This window comes from Narcine bancroftii, chromosome 6 (assembly GCF_036971445.1).
Source record: "Narcine bancroftii isolate sNarBan1 chromosome 6, sNarBan1.hap1, whole genome shotgun sequence".
Taxonomy (NCBI): domain Eukaryota; kingdom Metazoa; phylum Chordata; class Chondrichthyes; order Torpediniformes; family Narcinidae; genus Narcine; species Narcine bancroftii.
The window spans coordinates 225,292,182-225,316,256 of record NC_091474.1 but is presented as its reverse complement, the minus strand read 5'-3'; the positions used below and the strand labels follow the sequence as shown (position 1 = coordinate 225,316,256).

Below are 24,075 nucleotides of genomic sequence, written 5' to 3'. Positions count from 1 at the left end.
GAGAAGTGGGTATTACAAATCAAAGCAATCTGTTTCACAAAGATGTATTTACAATTTATTTGAACTGCTGTTGACCATTAAAAGTTGAACTTGTTCCGTCGGCTCCACTGCTCCTGCAATAACACACTCAACCAGACGTGTTGAGCTCATTAGCAGACTAGTTTATTGCAGGCTGCTGGGCTGCACTTATATTCCCAACCTGGACCTGGCTGAGAACCATGCTGGAGGGCGCTGACGTCATCCGGGCGTCACGTGGTCCCCAAGCGCGGGTTTCTGAGCCCCAAGCTGGAAGGAAGGGAACCCCCCGACGGCGCCATTTTGGCCGGCTGCCCATTGCATGGCTTACAAGCGGGGCCGGTTCGCCTGCCTTGTGGTGAGCCACCACAAACTCCTATTGGGAGGCTACTATCATTTTGAGATGGTATTGCAGAGAAAAGGATATATATCAGTGGATGTCAAGATTTGAGAAAAAATGTAGATGTTGAAATTATCTCATTGTGAAGGGAATGCATAATGATCCACAGAAAAAGTTTTCTATTTTCTTACAACAAAGCAGAAGTGACTTCTGGCCCATTTAATCTCTGCAGCTCATGTAGTAATCCCACTTCTCCAATAATTTTACCTGTAATCTATTCTCCCCAGATTCTACCACCATATTAGATGTAATTTACAATGGCCAATTAATCTATCAACCCTCATGCCTTTGAGATGGTTGGCGTAGCAGTTAGCGCAACGCCTTTACAGTGCAAGCTCGTGTCTACATTGGTTTTCTCAGGGACTATGGTTTCCTCCCACCATTCAGAAACTGACGTTACCAGGGGTGTCAATTAATTGGGGGTAAATTTGGTGGCATGGACTCGTGGGCCAAAATGACCTGTTACCGTGCTGTTTGTCTAAATAAAATATATGGGAGGAAATGAGATCACCTGGGGTAACCCATGTTGACTCAGGACCAACATTCTAACTCCTCTATTGGAACACCATAGGACAGAATTGAACCCATGTCTTTGGAGCTGTAAGACAACAGCAGTACTAGTTGTCAAACAGTGTACTTTATGTCGCAAAGGTAAAGCAATATATGTATCTTTATCTTTGCTACATATGTACACTTTGATTAGCTGAGTTTCTCCAGTATTGTGTTTTTAGTTCTATTGGTTGGGCTACAGAACTGGCAAAGATTGGTAAATAATTTTAAAACTACTGGACACCAAACAAATATAATCAATATTACAAACATAACCATTTCACACAAAGCACTAAAGATACACAAATTCTTGCATATGATCTCAGCTACATTAGGGTTCAGCAAGATACATTTCTGAAGAAAGCAGTGATGTTAAATAATAAAAACACTAAAGTTAATTTTTAAATAATAAATGCATTTAAATATATTTGTAGGGGTTAAAATGTGTTTCATGTTTGCCACTTGTCTGTTTTTTTTATTTAACAATTTATGCTGCCTCCTAGAACTTCAGGGACATAACTAGTTTTCTCTGCTTGCTTGGGACATATGATGTTAGTTTCTTTTTCTCTGCAGAATAGATAGTTAAAGCTTCTTCCGAAATTTTCTATTGAACATTTAACAACTTATATTAATGTTAACAATGTTTAATATCATGTAATAAACTTTGGAAATCTCAACTTAACTCTAGTACACATTTGTTTGAATAAGTTATAGACAAACAAGATTCCTTTAGCATCCAAGCAACTATAATGGAAAGTAGTAGCTACAATATTTATATGACCAGAAATTCATGAAAGTGTAGTAAAATGAAGGAAAATAAATAAAATTTCAAAAACAAAGATTTCTTTAAGTTTGGTGACAGAGTTTATGCTGGACGTGACTGTCATCATGCTGGGAAGTTGGTTCCAAAGTGCATATGGTTCTGGTGAATCTAGCAGTGGAGTGGGAGGTGAGAGTTGCACCTACAACTGATCTCCAGCTGGTTTCTGAATTCTATATCTCAAATTAGGAAGATGCAACTCATAGTTCCTCCCTCCTATTCCTTCTCCCTTCATTGTCACATGGATAAGAGGCCCAGGGCTCAAATTTTCTCTATAAGTGGCTTATACAAAGACTGATTTGGCGAGCTCAGGAAATATTACAGAGATGTAATATTTATTAACTAGGTGAGTAGCCTAAACTGGCAGGTGGGATTTATTGTTGCAAGATATGAACCCATTCACTTTGAATCCAAGCAAGGATAGGAGCTTGTGTCCAAAGTTATTAGAGAGGTACCTTAATTAATTAATTAAAAGACTGATGAAATGTCTTTATCCTCCAGTGGAAGTTAAGTTTGTGACAGAAACATCTTCATGCCTCAGGAGAGACATTTAACTAGAAGAACACTGACACTAATTTAATTTAGGAAAACCGTGCAGTAACAGGCCCTTTTGGCCCATGAGGCCATGCTGCCCAATTACACCCAATTAACTTAAAACTACCGTAAGTTTTGAAGGGTGGGAGGAAACCCACGCAGTTACAGGGAGAACATACAAACTCCTTACAGATAGTGTGGGATTCTAACCTGGCTCGGAATGTTGGCGCTGTAACAGCGTTGTGCTAACTGCTACACTAACCAGTGTTTAACCTCGAGTAGAGTTTGTGTTAGCGAGGTTGGTCATCTAGTTGAACTGTCTATTATTGGTTTTTATTGCGTGTATAAGCAATTAGTTCTTGCATTGAAAGTCTACAAGAAGTTAGAGCTAGATCTGAAAACAGTTCATATAAAATAGTGGAAATCTGAATGTTTTCTTTTTAAAGAGCTAGCAAGTGCATTGATCATTAAAAGTATCAAAATGTAGAGGGAAGTGTGGAACAATAGGTTGAAAGAAAAAAATATAAAAATGAAGAAATTCTTTTTACTAGGTGCTGAGGTTGACATTTCCTTCCCAGTTAGCTGAGCCAGTGATACGTCCACTTTTGGAATTTGCTTGGGATGCCTACCTGGCTGAGATGAAGAAGGTAATAGTGACTTTTTGATTGTTATTTAAAGGAGCTTTCAAGTCATTGTTTTGATAGAATATTCATCATTTGGTTGTGAGTATCACTCATCCCTTGTAGACTACTGCAAAACTGGAGCCCCAAAAACACACACTTCCATTAGGGATTTTCACCAGGGATGCACTGAAGAGTCCTATAGTTAGATTAGAACCCAGAAACATGGCATTCTGCCTGAGAGTTGGGAAATCCATGGAATTTCTCTTTGAGATGGGGCTTACAATTTCCAGATGGTTTTACATCACATGGTTAGAATGGAGAATGGTAAAAGAACCCATGCAGAATCCCGGACCAAATTGTGACCTGGAGGCCAGAAATAGTTCTCTTCTTCATGTTTAAATATGCTCTGTTGGGTTCTCCCAGCATTCTCCATTACTTCACATTTCTAGCAACCGCTGCAGCTCAGTCGCAGCATGGTTTACTTGAAGTAAAACATTTAATTCCTTGGGAAATTTGTTGTTCAATCCTTAATTTTTTGGGTTTGAGGGAAGGAGTCCTCAGCAGTTTGCAGACATTCAAAATGGGAGTACAAACTGACAGCAATGCTAGAGGAAGTCAGCAGGTCTCACAGTGTTCATAGAAGGTAAAGACATATTACTGACGTTTCAGGCCTGCACCCATCTTCAAAGTATAAGCAAAGTCAAACTAGGAGACAATCCATGCCAATTTCAATTTCCTATCATCAATAGGGAGCTAGTGTTTTACTCCCATTTGGCTGAAGAAACTGATGGATTGAGGGGAGTCACGTGATGGAGTAGTGGCCGGTCAGGGAATTCCAGCCCTCTCCCGAAAAGTTAAAAAAAACACACAAAGCACAAAGGTACAAGATTAAAATTTATAATAAAGTAAAAATAAAGGTGAGAAGAAAATGGCAGCGAAGAGAGAAAAGTCGAAAACAACGGGAAGAAAAGAGGAAGAAAGAATGTTGGAAGAAGAAGGTGAAGGCCTTACCTGTCCGAAGAGGCCCGCCGCAGAGAGAGAAGCCCGCTCCCGCAGGTCAGTGGAAGTCCCGGGCTCGGGACTACAAAAATGGCTCGCAGAGCCGAGTAAAAGTGCGCAACCGCGCATGAAAATAAACACACTGACGGGAGGGGGAACAGCTGCGGAGTCGATCTCCACAGCTGAGAGAGACACCTGCAGCACAGCAGCAGGTGCAGAACACAGACAATAATGACAACAAGAAAGAAGAGGGTAAAAAGAAAACAAGGAAACAACAGATGGTCAACCCAGAGGAAGAAGAAGAAGAACAGAAAGAAGTGGAAGAAGAAGAGAAAAGCAAGACAATGGATGTATCTTTTTTTAAAGAATATATGGAATCAGTGAAAGAATGGCAATTACAAGAATTTGATGAGATAAAAAGAAGAATTAAGAATGCAGAAGAAAGAATGAATAAAATGGAAGTGGCCATATTAGAATTGGCAAAAAGAGTGGAAAATATGGAAGAACGAGAAACAATTGTAGAAATGGAAGAAGAGGAATTAAAAGAGAAATTAGAAGAATCTAATAAAAAAGTTAAAGAGGCACATGAGCTGTTAGCTCAGAAGATAGATATAATAGAAAACTATAATAGAAGAAATAATATAAAGATAGTGGGCCTTAAGGAAGATGAAGAAGGCAAGAATATGAGAGAATTTATAAAAGATTGGATCCCCAGGGTCCTAGGAAGACCAGAATTACAGGAAGAAATGGAAATAGAGAGGGCACATAGAACTTTAGCCCCGAAACCAAAACCACAGCAAAAACCAAGATCCATTTTAGTAAAATTCTTAAGATGTACAACAAGAGAAAATATATTGGAGAAAGCAATGAAGAAAGTAAGAGAAGACAAAAAGCCACTGGAATATAAAGGTCAAAAAAAATTTTTCTATCCAGACATAAGTTTTGAACTCCTGAAGAAGAGGAAGGAGTTCAATACAGCAAAAACGATCTTATGGAAAAAAGGATATAAATTTATGTTAAAGTACCCAGCGGTACTTAAAATAGTTATTCCAGGGCAACAAAACAGACTATTCTCGAATCCAGAGGAAGCAAGGAAATTTGCAGAACAACTACGAAACAAGCAGAGAGATGAAGAGATGTAATGAGAGTAAAAATGACCACGAACTATATGTATGTGTGTAAAGGGGTATATGTGTGTATATATATAGTGTGTATACATGAATGTATCAGTATTTAGACTATAGACAAGAATTAATAAGGGAGGGAAAGGGAATAGAGGGAATAAGGAGGGAATTAAAAGAGTGACCTTTGTTACATATGAAAATTGAAATCTTTTCTGGGGGGGCTGGATGGGGAGGAGTTACGGTCACTACAAAATCAGTTGATGTTTGCGAGTGAATTCGCAAATCCAAATGGAGAGGGGAGATGTGGTTGCCCGACAAGGGATAAAGGGCAACTCAGGAGGGGGAGGGGAGAATGGGGTTAAAGAAGTTTTAAATAGGAGAATAAGGAAAATGTTTGATGTTTTAGAAATGTTGTCTTATAAAGTGTTCAAAACAAGAAAGCAGAAATGGATAAGAAGGAAAGGTGATGATGGAGAAACGGAAAGGGAAGATAAACAAAGTATGAAATGGCTACGCTGAACTATATGACTTTAAATATTAACGGAATACATAACCAAATTAAAAGGAAGAACCTGCTAAATTTACTGAAAAAAGAAAAAATTGATATAGCATTTGTGCAAGAAACACATTTAACTGAATGGGAGCACAAGAAATTAAAGAGATATTGGGTAGGACACATAACTGCAGCGTCGTATAATTCAAAAGCAAGAGGAGTAGCTATATTAATTAGTAAAAATGTGCCAATTAAAATAGAAGAGGAAATAATAGATCCAGCAGGGAGATATGTAATGATAAAATGTCAGATATATTCGGAGTTTTGGAATCTACTCAATGTATATTCACCTAACGAAGAAGATCAAAAGTTTATGCAAGATATTTTTTTGAATATGGCAGATACGCAAGGGAACATATTAATAGGAGGGGATTTCAACCTGAATTTGGATTCAAATGTGGACAAAATGAAATTAACAGAAAGAACAAAGTAACCAAATTTATAATTAAATCGATGGAAGAAATGCAACTTTTGGATATATGGAGGAAGCAATACCCAAATGAAAAGGAATATTCATATTACTCGGGTAGACATAAAACATACTCAAGAAACGACCTATTTTTGTTATCAGCTCGTATGCAAGATAGAGTAAGAAAAACAGAATATAAAGCTAGAATATTATCGGACCATTCACCCTTGATATTGACAATAGAGTTAAAGGACATCCCTCCAAGAATGTATAGATGGAGATTAAACTCCATGCTACTTAAAAGGCAGGATTTTAGAGAATTAATTGAAAGACAAATTAAAATGTACTTTGAAATAAATACGGAATCAGTGAAAGATAAGTTTATACTATGGGATGCAATGAAAGCGTTCATTAGAGGGCAAATAATAAGTTATGTAACCAAGATGAAGAAGGACTATAATCAGGAAACAGAGCAGTTGGAAAGGGAAATAGAATAAGCAATGAAGGAAGATAGAACTAAAAGAAGAGAATTGGCAGATAAAAAAAATAAAATATGAAACACTACAAACATATAAGGTGGAGAAGAACATAATGAAGACAAAACAGAAATATTATGAATTAGGGGAAAAAACGCACAAAATTCTAGCATTGCAGCTTAAGACAGAAGAAGCTAAGAAAATGGTATTGGCATCAAGGAAAAAAGACAAACAAATCACATATAATCCAACGGAGATCAAGGAAAACTTTAGAGAATTCTATGAACAATTATACCAAACTGAAAACGAAGGGAAAGAAGGGAAAATAGATGAATTTTTAACTAAAATTGAACTACCAAAATTACAAATAGAGGAACAAAATAAATTAACAGAACCATTTGAAATAGTAGAAATACAAGAGATTTTTAAAAAATTACCAAATAATAAAACACCAGGAGAGGATGGATTCCCAATAGAATTCTATAAAACATTTAAAGATTTATTAATTCCTCCCCTCCTGGAAGTAATCAACCAGATTGATAAAACAAAAAGCTTACCAGATTCATGTAAAACAGCAATAATTACAGTAATACTAAAGCAAGGGAAAGATCCACTCGCACCAGCGTCATATAGACCAATATCATTACTTAACACAGATTATAAGATGATAGCTAAACTATTAGCAAACAGATTAGCAGAGTATGTACCTAAAATGGTAAATCTAGACCAAACTGGATTTATTAAAAAAAGATGCACAACAGACAATATTTGTAAATTTATTAACTTAATTCATGCAGTAGAAGGGAGTAAAGCGCCAACAGTAGCAGTTGCTTTAGACGCAGAGAAGGCCTTTGACAGAGTAGAATGGAATTATTTATTCAAAGTATTGCAAAAATTCAGTTTACCAGAGAAGTATATTAATTGGATTAAAGCATTATATAAGGGGCCATTGGCGAAAGTGACAGTAAATGGATATATATCAAAGCAATTTAACTTAAGCAGGTCAACACGGCAGGGATGCCCACTATCACCCTTATTGTTCGCGTTAGCTATAGAACCACTAGCAGAATTGATAAGAACAGAAAATAATATAAAAGGGATAAAAATAAAAGACAAGGAATATAAAATCAATTTATTTGTGGATGATGTTATAGTATACTTAACAGAACCAGAACTATCAATAAAAGAATTATATAAGAAATTGAAGGAATATGGAGAAGTGTCGGGTTACAAGATTAACGTAAATAAAAGTGAAGCAATGCCAATGAATAATGCGGATTTCTCAAAATTTAAGAACGAATCACCATTCAGATGGCAAATGCAAGCAATAAGATACCTAGGCATACAAATAAATAAAAATCTCAGCCATCTATATAAACTCAATTATTATCCACTAATGAAAAAATTACAGGACGATTTAGAGCATTGGAAAGATTTACCATTAACACTAATAGGAAGGATAAACTGTATTAAAATGAACATTTTCCCAAGGATATTATACCTATTTCAGGCATTGCCAATACACTTGACGGAGAAATTCTTCAAGGAGTTAAAGAAAATAATAAGGAAATTTTTATGGAAAGGGGGGAAACCGAGGATAGCACTAGATAAATTAACAGAATGGTATAAACAAGGAGGCTTACAACTGCCAAACTTTAAAAATTATTATAGAGCCGCACAATTAAGATACCTATCAGATTTTTATCAAACAAGGGAAAAGCCAGATTGGACTAGATTAGAATTAGATAAAATAGGGGAAAAGATACCTGAACACATATTATATAAATGGGATGAAAAATTGGTACAACGTAGGAGTTCTCCAGTATTACATCATCTACTCAATATTTGGAAAAAGATTCATGTAGAAAGGAATAAAACAAATTACCAATTACCAAAACTAATATTGACGCAAAATAAGTTACTCCCTTTTACAATAGATAACCTTTCCTTTAGAGAATGGGAGAAAAAAGGGATCAAAAGAATAGAAAATTGTTTTTCAGGAAATAGATTATTATCCTTTGAACAAATGAAAGATAAATACAACATAACTCAAGATGCAGTGCTGGCATATTACCAATCGAGATCCTACTTGAAGGACAAATTAGGAAGCAGTCTGAGGTTACCAGAGGGAAGTAACTTTGAATATGTGATTACAGATACAATGATAATCAAAAGATTTATAACAAATATGTATATTAAACTGCAAGAAAAGGAGAATGAGGAAACAAATGGTAAAACTAAACAAAAATGGGAACAAGATTTAAATATAAAGATAAAAAAGGAAACATGGGAGAAATTATGTTCTGGAACGATGAGAAATACAATAAATACGAGGTTACGTATGATACAATATAACTGGATACACAGGCTATACATTACACCTCAAAAGTTAAATAAATGGGACCCAACAGTATCTGATAGATGTTTTCGATGTAAAAAAGAAATGGGAACAACAATTCATGCAATCTGGACATGTGAGAAAGTAGAAAAATTTTGGGAAGATCTAAACCAAATATTAAATAAAATTACAGAAAACAATATACCAAAACATCCAGAGATCTTCCTCCTAAGTAACATAAAAAACAAAGAATATGGAATTGATTTGGAGGATGCACAAAAAAGATTTGTTAAGATAGCTCTAGCTGTAGCAAAAAAATGTATTTTGTCAACCTGGAAATTGGAAGATAATTTGAAAATACAACAATGGTATATAGAAATGAATAAATGTATTCCATTAGAAAAAATAACATATAGTTTAAGAAATAATATTGAAATATTTGAACAAATATGGGAGCCTTACATGAAACACAATAGAGAAAACCTACCGGGGACATTCACTACCTAAATTAACGAAAGGAGAAGGAAATGAAAAGAATTGACTCAGTGGAATTTCTTGTTTATTTTTATTGAATGACAACATTGTTTGACTGGTTTAATGTATCTTAGATTTTGTACTTTAAATGGATGGGGGGGAGGTAGGGAGGGTGGGATGGGAGGGGGGGGGAGAAAATGACACTGTATATATTTGAAAAGGAAAATGTATGTATCATGGTCAATGTGGTTTATGGTGTGAAAAATAAAAAAATTTAAAAAAAAAAGAAATTGATGGGTTATTAAGACTCATTTCACAGAAGCTGTAAATTATCTATTGAGTTGGGGCATCAAACAACTGGCACATCAGAAGGAAACATTAATGATCCATTTGAGGTACTTTCGGGTAATTAAATAATTTGATAACAAATGGCCATCATCTGCACTCACTCTGCAATTTATACTAATTTTCATCAATGTTCATTGTTGGATTCCCTTTGACAGTGTTCTATGTGCATATTATGGTGCAAGTTTTTTTTACAGGAAGGAGGAAATAATGTCTGGGGCTTCAATTCTTGTGTCATGTGCTTCCTTAATGGCCAGATTCTTGGTGATGAGAATAATTTCCTGGAATGGGCAACCACTGAATTCAGTTACACAGATTACAGACCCAAATCACTGTACAAAGCTATAGCCAGTGAATTTTATTCAAAGTACCTTAAGGACACCAAGGTGAGTTCCCCAAATTTCCTTGGAATGTTAGGCTTTCCTCCTGAATGTCCCTTTTCTTATATCAAATGAGATAGGTTCAGAATTAATGCAGAAGAGCCTGCAAAGGTTTAAGATATGTGAACCTTTCATCTATTAATGGTAAGGGTATCTGTAAATTTTAATATAAAACTAGATAATAGAATGTCCAGCACATATTTAGCTCAGATCTGTGTTTGACTGGCCTTCTCCCTGCACACTATTTTGGTCTCCATGAGCAGTTTGGAGACCAACATTTTCCAAATAGTCCTTTACTTCTGTAATATTATTCATTCATGTGTAATAGCTCTTCAATAAAGCACCTTGGTTATTGCTGCACTTTTAACAACCTTGTCAAATCCTGATAAAATTGGGATTACAAAGGGATGACAGTTCAAGGTGAAGGAAGCAATACGTATTTATTCTTCAATTGTATAAGTACAACCTGACAAAACAGTGCTGTCTAGTACACTCTGTAAAACAGTGCAAACATACATACAAATTATATATATAAATATAACCTATATACAAATATTAAAATTAATATTATTAATAAAGTTTTAGCAGTCAGCTGCCTCTTTCTTTTTCAATCTTTTTTTATCAGTTTTTATAATAAATACAATAAAATACAATGAAGAAAAGGGAATGAAACTGAAAATACAATATTACATATGTGTATCTCTCTCTCTCTCTCTCTCTCTCAAGATAAAACTTCAAATAGTATAAACTCGGTCCCCCCTCCACTGCTCTGAGTGAAGACAGAAAAGATATCTAAAATATTACTCTATTAAAAAAAAAGAAAACTAACCAAATAAATCTGAGCAGCTTATCCTGGGGGTTACATATATTTGGTAGCTTTTGATTCATACCAGAAATCAAAAAACAAAGGGAAGACTATATCTCATCTGAAAGAGTGAGTGCATCTAATCACATTTTAAAAGAAACATTTACATCAAATGAAAATTCAACATAAAAGGCTGCCATGTATCTTCAAATTTCACCCATGAATCAAATACGTGATATTAATTTTTTTGTAAATTTAAATAGGACATCATATGACAGAACCATTGAAACACTGTTGGAGGTCTGGAGTCTTTCAATTTGAATAAGATGGCTCTTCAAGCCAACCACGTAGATAAGGCCATAACCTATTGTGCAGGTACAGAAAAACTTCCTATGTCTGATTCAATAACCCCAAAAAAGAGCAGTTATTGGATTGGGTCGTAGCTCCACATGAAATGCAGTTGAAAAAATGTTTTTAAAAAATTTCCAATAGATTTCTAAGGATGGACAAGACCAAAACAATGTAGCAATATCAGATTTGCATCTGTCACAAGTAAGGTTAACATTGAAAAGATGCAAGCCATTTTATCTTTGTTCGTGTGAAGACGATACACCATTTTGAATTAGATTAATGAATGTCGGGCACCTATTGAAGATGTGTTTACCAGTTTAAGAATCTTGTCCGATAGGTCCTCCAATAAGGGTCTTGCAAGTTCCAGTTCCCAACCCTTTTTAATCTTATCATGAAATACTGGATGTAATTTCAATAATCTATCATATCATATCAAATAATTCCAATTAATCTTTTCTAAGAAGGATTCAATTGAAAAATATTATTAACTATATCTGGTGGATATACAAATGGAAATATGGTATTTAAGAAATTTCCAATCTGTAAATATCTAAAAAAAATGAATATCTGGTAAGTCATATTTACTTGCCAGCTATTCCTTAAATAAATTTGCAAAAGAAATAATACCTTTGATTTTCCATATGCAGAAGGATTGATCAATTATTGATGATCAAAAAAAATTAATGAGAGATAGGACTAGATAAAACAGGTTTTTAAATTTAAAAATTCCTAAATTGGAACTAGATTCATAATGTATGTTTGAGTATTGGATTAGATAGATCCTTATAGATCTTGGTAAAACTAAATGGAAGAGATGTACCCATCTAGAGATAGAGAGGCCACTGAACACTGCTGTATAGATTTCAATTTTTTTTAATTGAAAATTTTATTTATTAAATCAAAATGCATATGTTAAACATACAATTAATGAATAAAACTTAGAAAAGGCACAAAATACATACATAATATTTTTTTAAAAACTAATCCCTTTCCCTGACCCACTCACCCAACCCACCCCCCTCTAATCTACCCACAAAAAAGAAAAAAAAGAAAGAGGAGATCACGTAACATCAAAATTTGTCAATTAATTACCATGGTTCAGAGCAACCCCACTAATGTGCGGAAAGGGGATTTAATAATTCAACCCCACGTAATCCAAATATGGGCTCTAAGTGTTATGATAAAATAAATAATTATTGCGTAAATTATATGTTATCTTTTCCAGTGGAATACAAGACCTCAACTCCATTTGCCATCTATGGATACTCAAATCAATCTCATTTTCCAAGTAATTGCCAAACATTTTTTAGCCACAGCTAAAACCAATCTCAAAAAAAAACAATTTGAAATCTATTTAATTTCAATTCTAAACTAATCCTTTTAATATTACCCAACAAAAAACACCTCAGGATCTAATAAAAATTTCACTTTCAAAATAACTTCTAGAAATTCCTTAAATTTATTCCAAAAAGGCTTTACCGTCTCACATAACCAAGTAGAATGTGAAAAAGAACCTACCTCCATATGATATCTAAAACATAAATCTGAAGAAATAAAATTATTTTTCCTTAATTTTTCTGGAATGATATAATTGATGAATAAAATTATAATGAACCAATCGATGCCTTACATTTCAATCTAGATTTATGAATATCCAGCTTAAGCATTTTATTCTGTCATAAAGCCTACATCTCAGATATAAATCCCTTCTTACCATCTTCAGTAAGTAAAATTTCAAACTTAGATCAACTAGGTAACCGTAGAGTATGTCCAAAATTATCCAACAATGCTTTAATTTGATAATAAGAAAAGAGTATTCGAAGATATATCATATTTCCTTTCATTCTTTGAAAAGAAATAAAATATCCTACTACATAACAATCTTGCACTAATTTAATACCCTTTTGATCCCATAACTTCAAAAGTTGATTATTAAGTGTAATGGGGAAAAAGCTTATTTTGATACAATGGAGTTTTGCTTGAAATCTTACCTTGAGAACCTATGACTTCATTTTTTTTTAATACCATAAATCCATTAAGTGTTTCAAAACAGGTAAATTATAATTAGTCAATAATTTAGGATTCCATCTGTAAATAAACTGATCCATCTTCTTCTGACCAATCTGAGATAATTCAATATTAGCCCATATCAAAGGTTTATCTCCTTCAAACATCCTATTAAATTTCAATTGTGCTTATACATAATAATTTTGAAAATTAGGAAGTTGCAAGCCTCCTAATTCATATTTTCAAGTTAATTTCTGTAATGATACCCTTACCATTTTATCTTTCCATAGAGATTTCCTCATTTAAATCCTTAAAAAATATTTGAAAAATCTTATAAGAAATAGACTGAAAAATTGAATTCAAGGAAAAATATTCATTTTGATACAATTAACTCATCCTATTAATGTAATCAGTAAATCTTTCCATCAATTCAAATCATATTTAATTTTAGACAATAAGGGTAAATAATTCAATTCATATAAATGTCTATAATTACTAACTACCTTAACACCTAAATACTTAATCTGATCTGACTATTTAAATTTCACAATATGCCTACACAAAGAATAATCCAGTTCAGCTCACTCTTCTCCCAATTAACTTTATAACTGATACTTCACCATACTATTCCAATCTATCATGTAAGTTCCATAAAGAATACTGAGGTTCTGTTAAATACATCAAAACATCATCTGCAAACAAATTAATTTTAAATTCATCAAATTTCACCTTAAATACCTTTAATATTACTATCTTGTCTAATCACCTGAGGCAAAAGTTCAATAACTAATGCAAAGGGCAGCCTTGCCTCGTCGATCTGGTCAACATAAAAGATGAAGATAACTGTCCATTTGTCATGACTCTAGCAATAGGACTTCTATATAAAGCCTTAATCCAACCAATAAAAAAGGGGCCAAATTTAAATTTCTCCAAATTTTTAAATAAAAAACTCCACTCTACACTTTTCTGCATCCAACAAAATAACCATTGGTAGGTTAGATTCCTCCCAAGAAACATTAATTAAAGAAATCAACTTCACAATATTATCTCCCAAATAACTATTTTTAATAAAAACCACCTTATCCAAATGAATTAAATCTGGTAAATATATAGCTAACCTATTAGCCAGAATCTTTGCCACAATTTTATAATCAACATTTAATAAAGAAATAGGTTTATAAAATCCTCCTTTCAATGGGTCCCTATCTTTCTTAAGAATAAATGGTACAGAGATCCTACTACAGCTGTACAGGGCCTTGGTGAGACCACATCTGGAGTACTGCATGCAGTTTTGGTCTCCTTATCTGAGGAAGGACATCCTCGCCATGGAGAGGGTGCAGAGATGGAAGGACTTGTATATGAAGAAAGGTTGGATAGACTGGGCTTGTATTCTCTGGAATTTAGAAGTTTGAGGGGGGGATCTTATAGAAACATATAAAATTCTTAAGGGTTTAAACAGACTAGACACAGGTAGGTTGTTTCCAATGCTGGGAAAAACCAGAACCAGGGCTCACAGTTTAAGGATAAGGGGGAATTTTTTAGGACTGAGATGAGGAAAAATTTCTTCTTTCAGAGGGTGGTGGATCTGTGGAATTCTTTGCCACAGGAAGTACTTGAGGCCAGTTCCTTGTCAATATTTAAGAGTAGGTTAAATTTGGCCCTTGTGGCTAAGGGGATCAAAGGGTATGGAGATAAGGCAGGAACTGAGTACTGATCAGCCATGATCATATTGAATGGTGGTGTGGGCTTGAAGGGCCAAATGGCCTACTCCTGCACCTATTTTTATATGTTTCTATGTAATAACTGTAATAATTGCTTTAGAAAAAGAATCCAGAAAAGAATGAACCCCATAATCCAATATTTTCCTTTCATCCATGTGTCTGTCTTAGAGTCTCTTAAATGCCCTCAAAGTTCCAGTCTCCACCACCATCCTCGGCAAGGAATTCCAGGCACCCACAACTCTCCGTGTTTTAAAAAAACTTACCCCTGATGTCTCCTCTAAACTTCCCTCCCTTTCTACTGCTCATAATCTTGTCGACCTCTATTGAGTCTCCTCTCATCCTTCTACTCTCCAAAGTGAAAAGTCTCAGCTCTGCTAACCTCGCCTCATAAGACTTGTTTCCCAATCCAGGCAACATCCTGGTAAATCTCCTCTGCACCCTCTCCATAGCTTCCACATCCTTCCTATAATGAGATGACCAGAAATGAACACAATACTCTAAGTGTGGTCTCACCAGAGATTTATAGAGCTGTAACATGACCTCTCTACTGAATTCAATCCCCCTATTAATGAATCCTAGTATCCCATAGGACTATAAAAGTTGAAAATAAATTTGAGTCCACACGAAGATCTGAATGAAAATTTCTGGAAACTGCCGAGAAGACTTTTTCCCAGCCTCAAATCTGTAAGAATGACCTTAACAGCCAGGTTACACTCCCAACCAAGTCAACAACCCTCTCTGGATGGTGCCCTTTGTCTTTGGCTCCCCCAGGTGGCATGGCTACGGAGAACTGTATTCCGTGTGCCTCTTTCAAGATTCAAGATTCAATTTATTGTTATATAATAAAAAAGTCTCATATTACACCAAATTTCCTTTTGTCTGCTGCAAGGCAGACATATTTGCCTTTGATAGAAATTGGCTGAAATGCCTCTTTCAGTCAGAGAAAGAGAAGCAACCGAGAGTCCCCCCAGAGTCACCGAGTATCCGTGGATTCGACTCCAGCGCTCCCGCAGTCTCCGCAGCCACATAGTCCAGCCCCAACTATTAGCAATCTGAGCACCAGGACTGAACCTCTGATATGATTAGGAACACTTCAGTGCCCTCGGCACCCTCTCTTATCCCGGTTCCAATACCTGGTACCCCTTCATCCATTTTTGAGCCAGTCTCCGGCAGTCCACCAAGAGTGAATCCCTTGACCGCAGTCTCCAGTAGCTACAGCCTGCATGGGTTCCTCTCCTTGAGTCCCTCTGCCTGTATGGGTCCTTAAGCCTCAGAGCCCCTCACCAGTCCACCATTGTGGTCAACTTTCCGTGGGTCATCTCCTCTTGCTTCTCCTTCTCAGATGGTGGGGTGGGGGTGTCATCTCCCCATATTCTGGTGCCCTGCACCAGTCCTCTACTTCCTTGTAACTCCTTGTGGATGCTGCCAATCATAGGTGTCGCTATCTTAAATAAAACCACAGTTAGCTCCATTTACCTTGATGACAGGCTCAAGCCTGAACCATCATGTGAGCGCTGCTGCATGAATAATTCTGAAGCAAAGTCCACAGACTGTACAATAGGCTTTAATTAGCTTAAATTTGTAGACACCAGTCTCAGTGTTTTGCTGGCTATCTGACTGTCCATGAAGGGGCCAGCTTGAGTCTTTATACGGGCCGGTAATTGACAGCTGGCAGGTGGGGCCACCCTCCCAGGTCACTTACCTGCAGGTACAGTGGTTGCCCCCTGCAGTAGGCTGGTAGGAAAGTGGCCAGTGTAATGCTTGTATTACCACATGCACTCCCTTTTTAGAATGAGTCTGGGAGGGGGCGTGGTGTTCTCTGTACTGAGTAGTATCTACAGGTTCAGGCAGACTGGCGGTCATCTGTGCCTCTGGGACCATCTCAGGACAGGCTCCTGGTCAATGGTTGGTAGGGGTAGGGCACTTGAAGATCGGCTGGATCTGGAGCAGCTGGTGGTGCCGTCGAGATGGTGTCTGGCAGAGGGTGGATGTAGGTGTGGGGCAGGTCACAGGGAGTGGGGCCCTCTGGAAAGACGGAGAGACTTTGTCGGCTCCCAGGGGATCCTGGATGAGCCAGGAGTGCCCGTGGTGAGAGAGCTGGCCCCCTGCTGGTGCCAGGTCCCTGGGTGAGACAGTGTTCTCACGTCCATTGGAGTACCTGATGTAGGCGTAATTTGGGTTTAAATGGAGGAGGTGAACCTGCTTGACCAGGGGGTTGAATTTGTAGGAACTCACATGTTTGCAGAGGAGTACAGGTCTGGAGACGCCAGTTGCCGATTTCCTAGGAAAGGAGAAAAGGCATTTGTGAGGGGTCTGATTGGTAGCCATGCACAAGAGTGACCATATGGCATGGAGGTACCAGGGCAAGGGATGGTGAAGGGAAAACGGGAGTATTTATCTATAACAGAGAGGAAATAGACATTCTTATTCGTGGAAGGCAGTGGTCCCTTGAAGTCGACGCTGAGTCGCTCAAAGGGCTGAGTGGCCTTCAATACCTGGGTCTATGGTGGGCGGAAGAAGCACAATTTGCACTCCGCACAGACCCTGCAGGGCTCATGGTCCAGACTTCTTGGACGGTGAAGGAGATGTTACGGGACCTAATTAGGTGGTACAGGTGCGTCATGTCCAGGTGGCAAAGAGTGTCATGCAGTGCCTGAAGCTGTTCGGACTGTGCACTGGTGCAGGTCTGGGACAGGGCATTGGGGGGAGTCATTGAGCTTCCCTGGCCTATACAGGATGTCATAGCTGAAAGTGGCCAGCTCGACTCTCCTGTGCAAGGTCTTGTCGTTTTTGATATTGCCTTTGTGGATGGAGCTGAACATGAATGCCACTGCACGATGGTCTGTGAGAAGGGTGAACCTTCTACTTGCCAGGTAGTGGTGCCAGTGGCAGACTGCTACCACGATCGCCTGGGCCTCCTTTTCAATGGCGGTGCCCGAGCTCTGAACCATAGAGGGTCCTGGAGAAGAAGGCTACAGGTCTTCCCCCTTGATTGAGGGTGGGAGTGAGTACAATGTCAGAGGCATCGCACTCCATCTGGAATGGGGTGGTCTCATCCATGGCATGCATTGTGCATTGGTAATGTCCTGTCTGATGAGGGCGAAGGCCGCTTGCACCTCCGCAGGGAGGAGAAAGGTGGAGGCTTGGGTCAGTGGGCGGACCTTGTCTGAGAAGTGAGGGACCCACTGGGAGTAGCAAGAGAAGATCCCTGGGCACCTGTGGAGGGCCTTGAGCATGTGGGGGAGGTGCAGTTCCATTAGGGGTTGAGACTGATGAAGTGAGTGGTACTGAACATGCACCTCCCTGTTGAGGGTGAGGTTCAGTACCTCTGCCATCCAGGGAAATCTCTCCAGGTTGGCATCATGGTCTGACTGGTTGTGCCTGCAGTTGGTCACATTTTCCAGGTATGGCAAAGTCATTCTTAGATTGTGCCAATCTACCATGCAGTCCATCTCCCTCTGAAACACGGAGACTCCATTTGTGACCCCAAACAGAACCCGGCACAACTGGTAGAGACATCCATCTGCCTCAAAGGCAGTATAAGTTTTATCTCAGGCATAAATGGGGAGTTGATGGTAGGCCTACCAGGTCAATCGAGGAGAAAACCCTGACTGGGCTATCTTGTTGACCATGTTGGCGATCAGGTGAGTGCGTAAGCATCCAGCTGGGTGTACCAGTTGATAGTCTGATTACAGTAGATGACTATCTTCAGTTTGCTACCCTCTTTTATGACAAGGACCTGGGCTCTCCAGGGGCTGGTGCTGTCTCACCTTGGCCTTGATAAATGTCCTGTTGGCTGCACAGTAGCACCTGCTCTTGGCTGCTATAGGCATACAATCCTGCGACAGGTAGTTGAAAAGGGACGGTGGGGACACCTGTAGGGTGGAAAGCCCACAGATAGACTGGGGACGGTCGCTGGACTTTGTGCTGTGGATGGTGAGTGGGGAGAATGGGCCACTGAAGGTAAGGGTGAGGCTGTGGAAGTAACATTGGAAGTCAAGTCCCAGGGTAACCAGGGCACAAAGCTTGAGCAGGACCAGGAGCATGAACCCTTGGTAAGTTCCTCCCCCCCCCCCAACTGTCAAGTTCACCGGGCAGCACCCTAGTGCATGGGATGCGAAAGTGATAGCGAAGTTCGCTGGGTATACTTTGTGTTTCAACGTACGGACCACATTCAGATGCACTAAGCTCTCAGTACTACTGCTATCTCGTTGACCATGTCACCAACGGTTGTGGCGTGTAGCGGCCAGATGGTGTCTTTAGGAGCAAGGGGTGCGATGCGTGCGCTGTTTTGCATGCACGCATGTTGACCATGTTATCTGGTCAGCGAGTTGGGATGGATGGGGGTTGGCTGGTCCATGATGGTGGCGCCCAGGAGACGCATATGACATTGGCATGGTCAGGCGACCCGGCCAGAAGTGACGTCGTCAGTGAAGGTGGAATTGATGTCACTGGTGCAGGCAGAAGTTGGACAATAAAAGATGGTGGCGCCCATGGTGAGTACATGGCGGCGGCATAGTTGGACGGCTGGGCCCGAAGTAACATCGTCGGTACGGGCGGAAGTGCTGGGGAGAGTGATGGCGCTGCCTGGCATCCGCACGTGGGGGCTTCCAGAGAGTCGAGAGGGGCTCCCAGTTGGTCGCAGAGGGCCACAGCGCTCCTGGTGAATTTGGAGAGGCACACTTTAGCGAAGTGGCCTTTCTTGCCATATTGGGAGCAATGTGAGTCCCTCACAGTTCTTTCTGGAACGCCTATCCGACCCACACTGAGACCCACAGTACTTACAGTGGCAGACTGCATTGGCGGCAATGGTCTCTTCCATGTAGGGCCCCTCAGCGACTGCTATTGTCGGCTTTGGCCAGGCGAGAGGTTAGAGGAGGCGAGCATCGAAGACCTCTACATGGTGAGCTGCAGCTTCATTGCCTTAACTGTACAGACTGATTGATGTCCATTGTTGGTTGGAAAATCCCAGGTTCTGCTGATATTCCGTAAGGGCCTGTGTACAGGTGAATAGTCCCAGATGGGGATTGATTGTCACATATTCCCTTGATTTTTATTGTCCAATTCTATTTGTTTATATGCTTGTGACAAATCTAGTTTTGTGAATTTTTTGCCCTCCGTTTAATGCTTGGAACAATTCTTCTGCCTTGGGCATGGGGTGTTCGGGTATTTTGAGAGATGGATTGATGTTGATTTTGTAATCGCCACAAATGCAAATTTCATCGTTTGTTTTTCATACGGGTACGATGGGCACTGCCCAATCGCTGTATTAGTTCTAAGATGCCTTCATGTTTTAGCCTGTTTAATTCAGTCTCAATTTTCCCTTTCATAGCAAATGGGACTGTTCTGGCTTTGAAGAATTTTGGCAATTATCTTTTCATTGCAGTTTGGCTTGAACACCTTTGCTTTTCCCCAATTCTTGTTGGAAAACCACTGTGTGGTTGTTGAGGATTTGGTCGAGTTCTGGCTTGGAGGTGTCCGTGTAGTTTACATTTAGTATTGGACCGATTTTCAGCCAGTCTAGGGGAATGTGTGGTAGCCAGTTTCTTCTGAAGAATGCTGGTCCCTGGGTATCTACGATGTAGAGAGAGAGAGTGTTTTTGGTTGCTGTTGTTTGTATTGTACTTGGACCAAACATTTTGCAAACACTTTGATTCTGTCTCCTGTACCAGATCTGAGAGTTATTTCAGTTGTTTTTACCCGGAGGCGGGTTAGCAAGCGTTCCTTTACACTTAACAGCATTAGGGACACATCTGCCCCTGTGTCTAGCTCCATCTTCAGGGGGGTGTCTGTTTATTTTTAGCTGTAAAAAGATTGCTGTGTTTCCTCAATTTATTCCTTGGATGTGTAATGTCTCATGAGCTGAAATTTCAGGAATTTGAAGGTCAGCTGTTGGGCTGTTATTATCATCGTTGCTAGGTTGCCTCTCTCTCTCTCTCTCTCTCTCTCTCTCTCTCTCTCTCTCTCTCTCTCTCTACAATTGTTTTGATTTCAGCTGCCTGTTTATTTGGAGGCCACATTTAGCTTTGATATGTCCTTCTGTTTTGCAATGGTTGCATTTAGAATTTTTGATGGAACAGTTTTCTGGTCGGTGGTTGTATTTCCCACAGCGGAAGCATTGTTGACGGGATGACCTCCTGACCAGTAGGTCTGGCTAACCCACATCCAAGTTTTTATCTGCCGTTTTAGAGCTGCAGGCAGTTCTGTATGCAATCTGTAACGTAACGTCCTGATCCATTGCTAATATTTTTTGCCTTGCTTGGCAATTTGCCAGCCCCATCACTAATCTGTCTCACAGTGCTTGATTTAGAAACTGCTCAAAATGACAGTGTTCCGCCAGTTTGCCCAACGATGCCAGGTATTTACATACTGTTTCTCCTGGTCCTTGTCTCCTTTAATAGAATCGTTGCTTTTCTGCCATAACTGATGATTTGGGGCTTAAATGGTTCCTTAGAGCTGTGCATAATTCGTTGAATGTCTTCATCCCAGGGTCTTAAGGAGGTTGAATGTTTTGCTGCCCATTATGTTGAGGAAGAAGGCACATTTGCAGTTTACTGGACCTTCCACTATATTGTGGGCTACGCAGTAATGGTTAAACCATTCTGTGTAGTTATCCCAACTGTCTTCTACTTTGTTGAATTCCCCGAACTTTCCCTCCGCCATCTTGGCGCGCATTCACCTTGATCTTTTGGTGGAAATTTGGGGGGTTGCCATTTTCCACCTTTCTTCTGTTGTTTTCTTTCTCACAGTTGGTGCATGGAGTATGTGTAGGGTTCATTTCATTCCTCATCACCACTGTTGTGTATGCACTCACACAATTAAAACTCGGAGATGTATTGCTTTCTCATCTTTTACTTCTAATAGACTAACATGGCTACTGACACATAGGGTTATATATATGGAAGGGTGACATCATGACGTGGGTGTCATGATGTCCAGCAGAGGGTGGGCTTATACCCAACACCTTGAGTAGAAACCACACTCTTATTAATACAAATTTGAAAAGCAGGCTCCATTTTATATAAATTATATTAGTATTGTGGGATTATCATTCATATTAGTGAGTCTAGAGAGAAGTCTCCGAAATAATCCCATCAGAAAATCTGAACTCCCTGGAATAATATCCAAAAAGTATTATCATTGCTAAGGTAAACTTGGTACCAAAAGCAATGACTGTGCTTATTCAGACGTTGACTACCTGATTTATCACTCCAGCACACTTTTGGCATTTTCAAAATTTAAAAAAAAACAAAACGCTGGAGAGTCTCAGTGGGTCAAACAGCATCTGTGGAAATGAAATGAAAAATTATTGATGTTTTGTGTTGAGACCCTGCATCAGGACTGAGAGTGAAGGTAGTAGTTAGTATAAATTGAAGTGGATGGATGAGACAGACTGCAAGATGATAAGGAATGTTGGACAGATGAAGGGGAAGGGTAGAATTGGAGAATGGGTGATAGGTGGAAGCAAACAAGGGGAAAAACATTTTTTAAACTGGGCAGGCAGATGATGGAAGGGCAGGGTGAAAGTGCAGATAGAAGCAGTAGGGAATCAAAATTTAGCAGTGCTAGAATCTGATACAAGGAATATGATAACAGGAAACTTTTAAGTTAGAAATGTGCGGATGGAGGAGCGGATCTGATTGATATAGTTGGTGGATGAAACCAGGAGGTGCAAAGCTGATTGTCTCCCAAATCCATCTGTCCTCGTCCCACTCCTGGCTCCATTCCTCTCCCCTCCTCAGTCCAGATATCACCATCCGGTACTTGTCTCACCCCTCTCCCCCTCCTCTTTATACTGACTGCTTTCACTCTCTCTTCCCGAAGCGTGAACAATTCCTTTCACCTCCACCAATGCTGCTCAACCCACTGAGTACCTCCAGCAGGTTGAGGTTTTTTTTGCCCCCCGGTTACAGCATCTGCTGTTTCATGTGCCTTTGTTGGGAGTTTCGATACGGGTTCACAAAATTTTCATGATTCATGCTTTCTATTCCAAATCCTGTGCCTGGAGCATTTTTCTTGCATTTTGCCTACTTCATCTGGACCTTTCCTTAACTTTGTTCAGGCACTGGAGTACCGTAGTTAACTTACTGGAATAGTTATCTGGACCTCTGCATTGAAGATCCAGGGACATAACTACAAATCCCATCAATACCACTGGAAAATTTAAATCAGCAAATTAATCTGGAATCTTTTTGAAACAGCAATGGTTACGCAAGAGATTACCAGATTGTAAAAATGTGAATCTCATGGAATATGAAGTCCTTACACAATCTGGCCTCCAATTAAATCGACTCACTGCCATTTTCTGTTGTTAAATAGCCTTGTAGTTCACTCCATTATCATCAGGACATCTGTGGACATTAAATGGGGACCTTGCTATAATGATGTTCACACCCTTGATGAAGAAAAAAATGAGTAATGTCCAAATAAATTTTCTCAATTCAATCCATAATACATTATTCTGACTCTGTAGTAACTAATGGCAGCTACAGTTTTCCAATGACCTCATGTCAGCTCCCTTCCTGTCTGATCTCTGGCACATACTAAACTTCAGAGCAGATGGTGATTACAAATTCTGGATCCTATGTTTCACTACCTGCTCCTAACTGTAAGTTCAATCTTCAGGATCCCTCACCTTTCCTGTTTCTTTGCTTTCTTTAGGATTGAATTAATCAGTCTTACCTAACTTGTTTAACTTCATTGAACTGGTTTAATGTTTTAATCGGTCGTCTCTGTTTTCTGCAGCATACATTTGTTTACATGGAAGTTTCCATTGATCAGCAGCCGATAGGGAGATTATTATTTGAGGTAAGAAATCCAGTGATACATTGTTTACTGCCCTCGTACCTTCAGAATTAATGGAGAAGATATTTGTCTTAGATTGGCCATGGTAAACATGAAAATATTGCCTGCTGATGAGATTCCACATTTGATGCATTTTCCGTTTTACGTTATCATACTTTTAGACCCTCTTACCCTTAAACACATTGATTCAAATAAAACACTTTTCAGATGAGCTGAATACTGCGGAGCTGCCATTAACCCCTGCTTCCTGTGCATTTCGGGTCCTCGGACATTGGTTGCTTTTTTTTTAATACTTTATTTTTTATTTTTCCAAGACTCATATAGAACATTATTATATACATCATACA

At 38.9% G+C, this 24,075-nt stretch overlaps 1 protein-coding gene across 3 annotated transcripts in view; it reads left to right on the top strand.

The window, feature by feature from the left end:
* Positions 1-24,075, top strand: part of ppil6 (peptidylprolyl isomerase (cyclophilin)-like 6) — a 69,860-nt gene that overhangs the window by 15,890 nt on the left and 29,895 nt on the right. For 2 of the 3 annotated variants that reach the window (XM_069887584.1, XM_069887582.1), the window contains exons 2-4: positions 2,870-2,965; positions 9,857-10,045; positions 23,669-23,731. In XM_069887584.1, coding sequence (XP_069743685.1) covers positions 2,870-2,965; positions 9,857-10,045; positions 23,669-23,731 — 348 coding nt within the window. The remainder of the gene's footprint in view (positions 1-2,869; positions 2,966-9,856; positions 10,046-23,668; positions 23,732-24,075) is intronic. The other variant, XM_069887583.1, reaches the window with a different exon arrangement.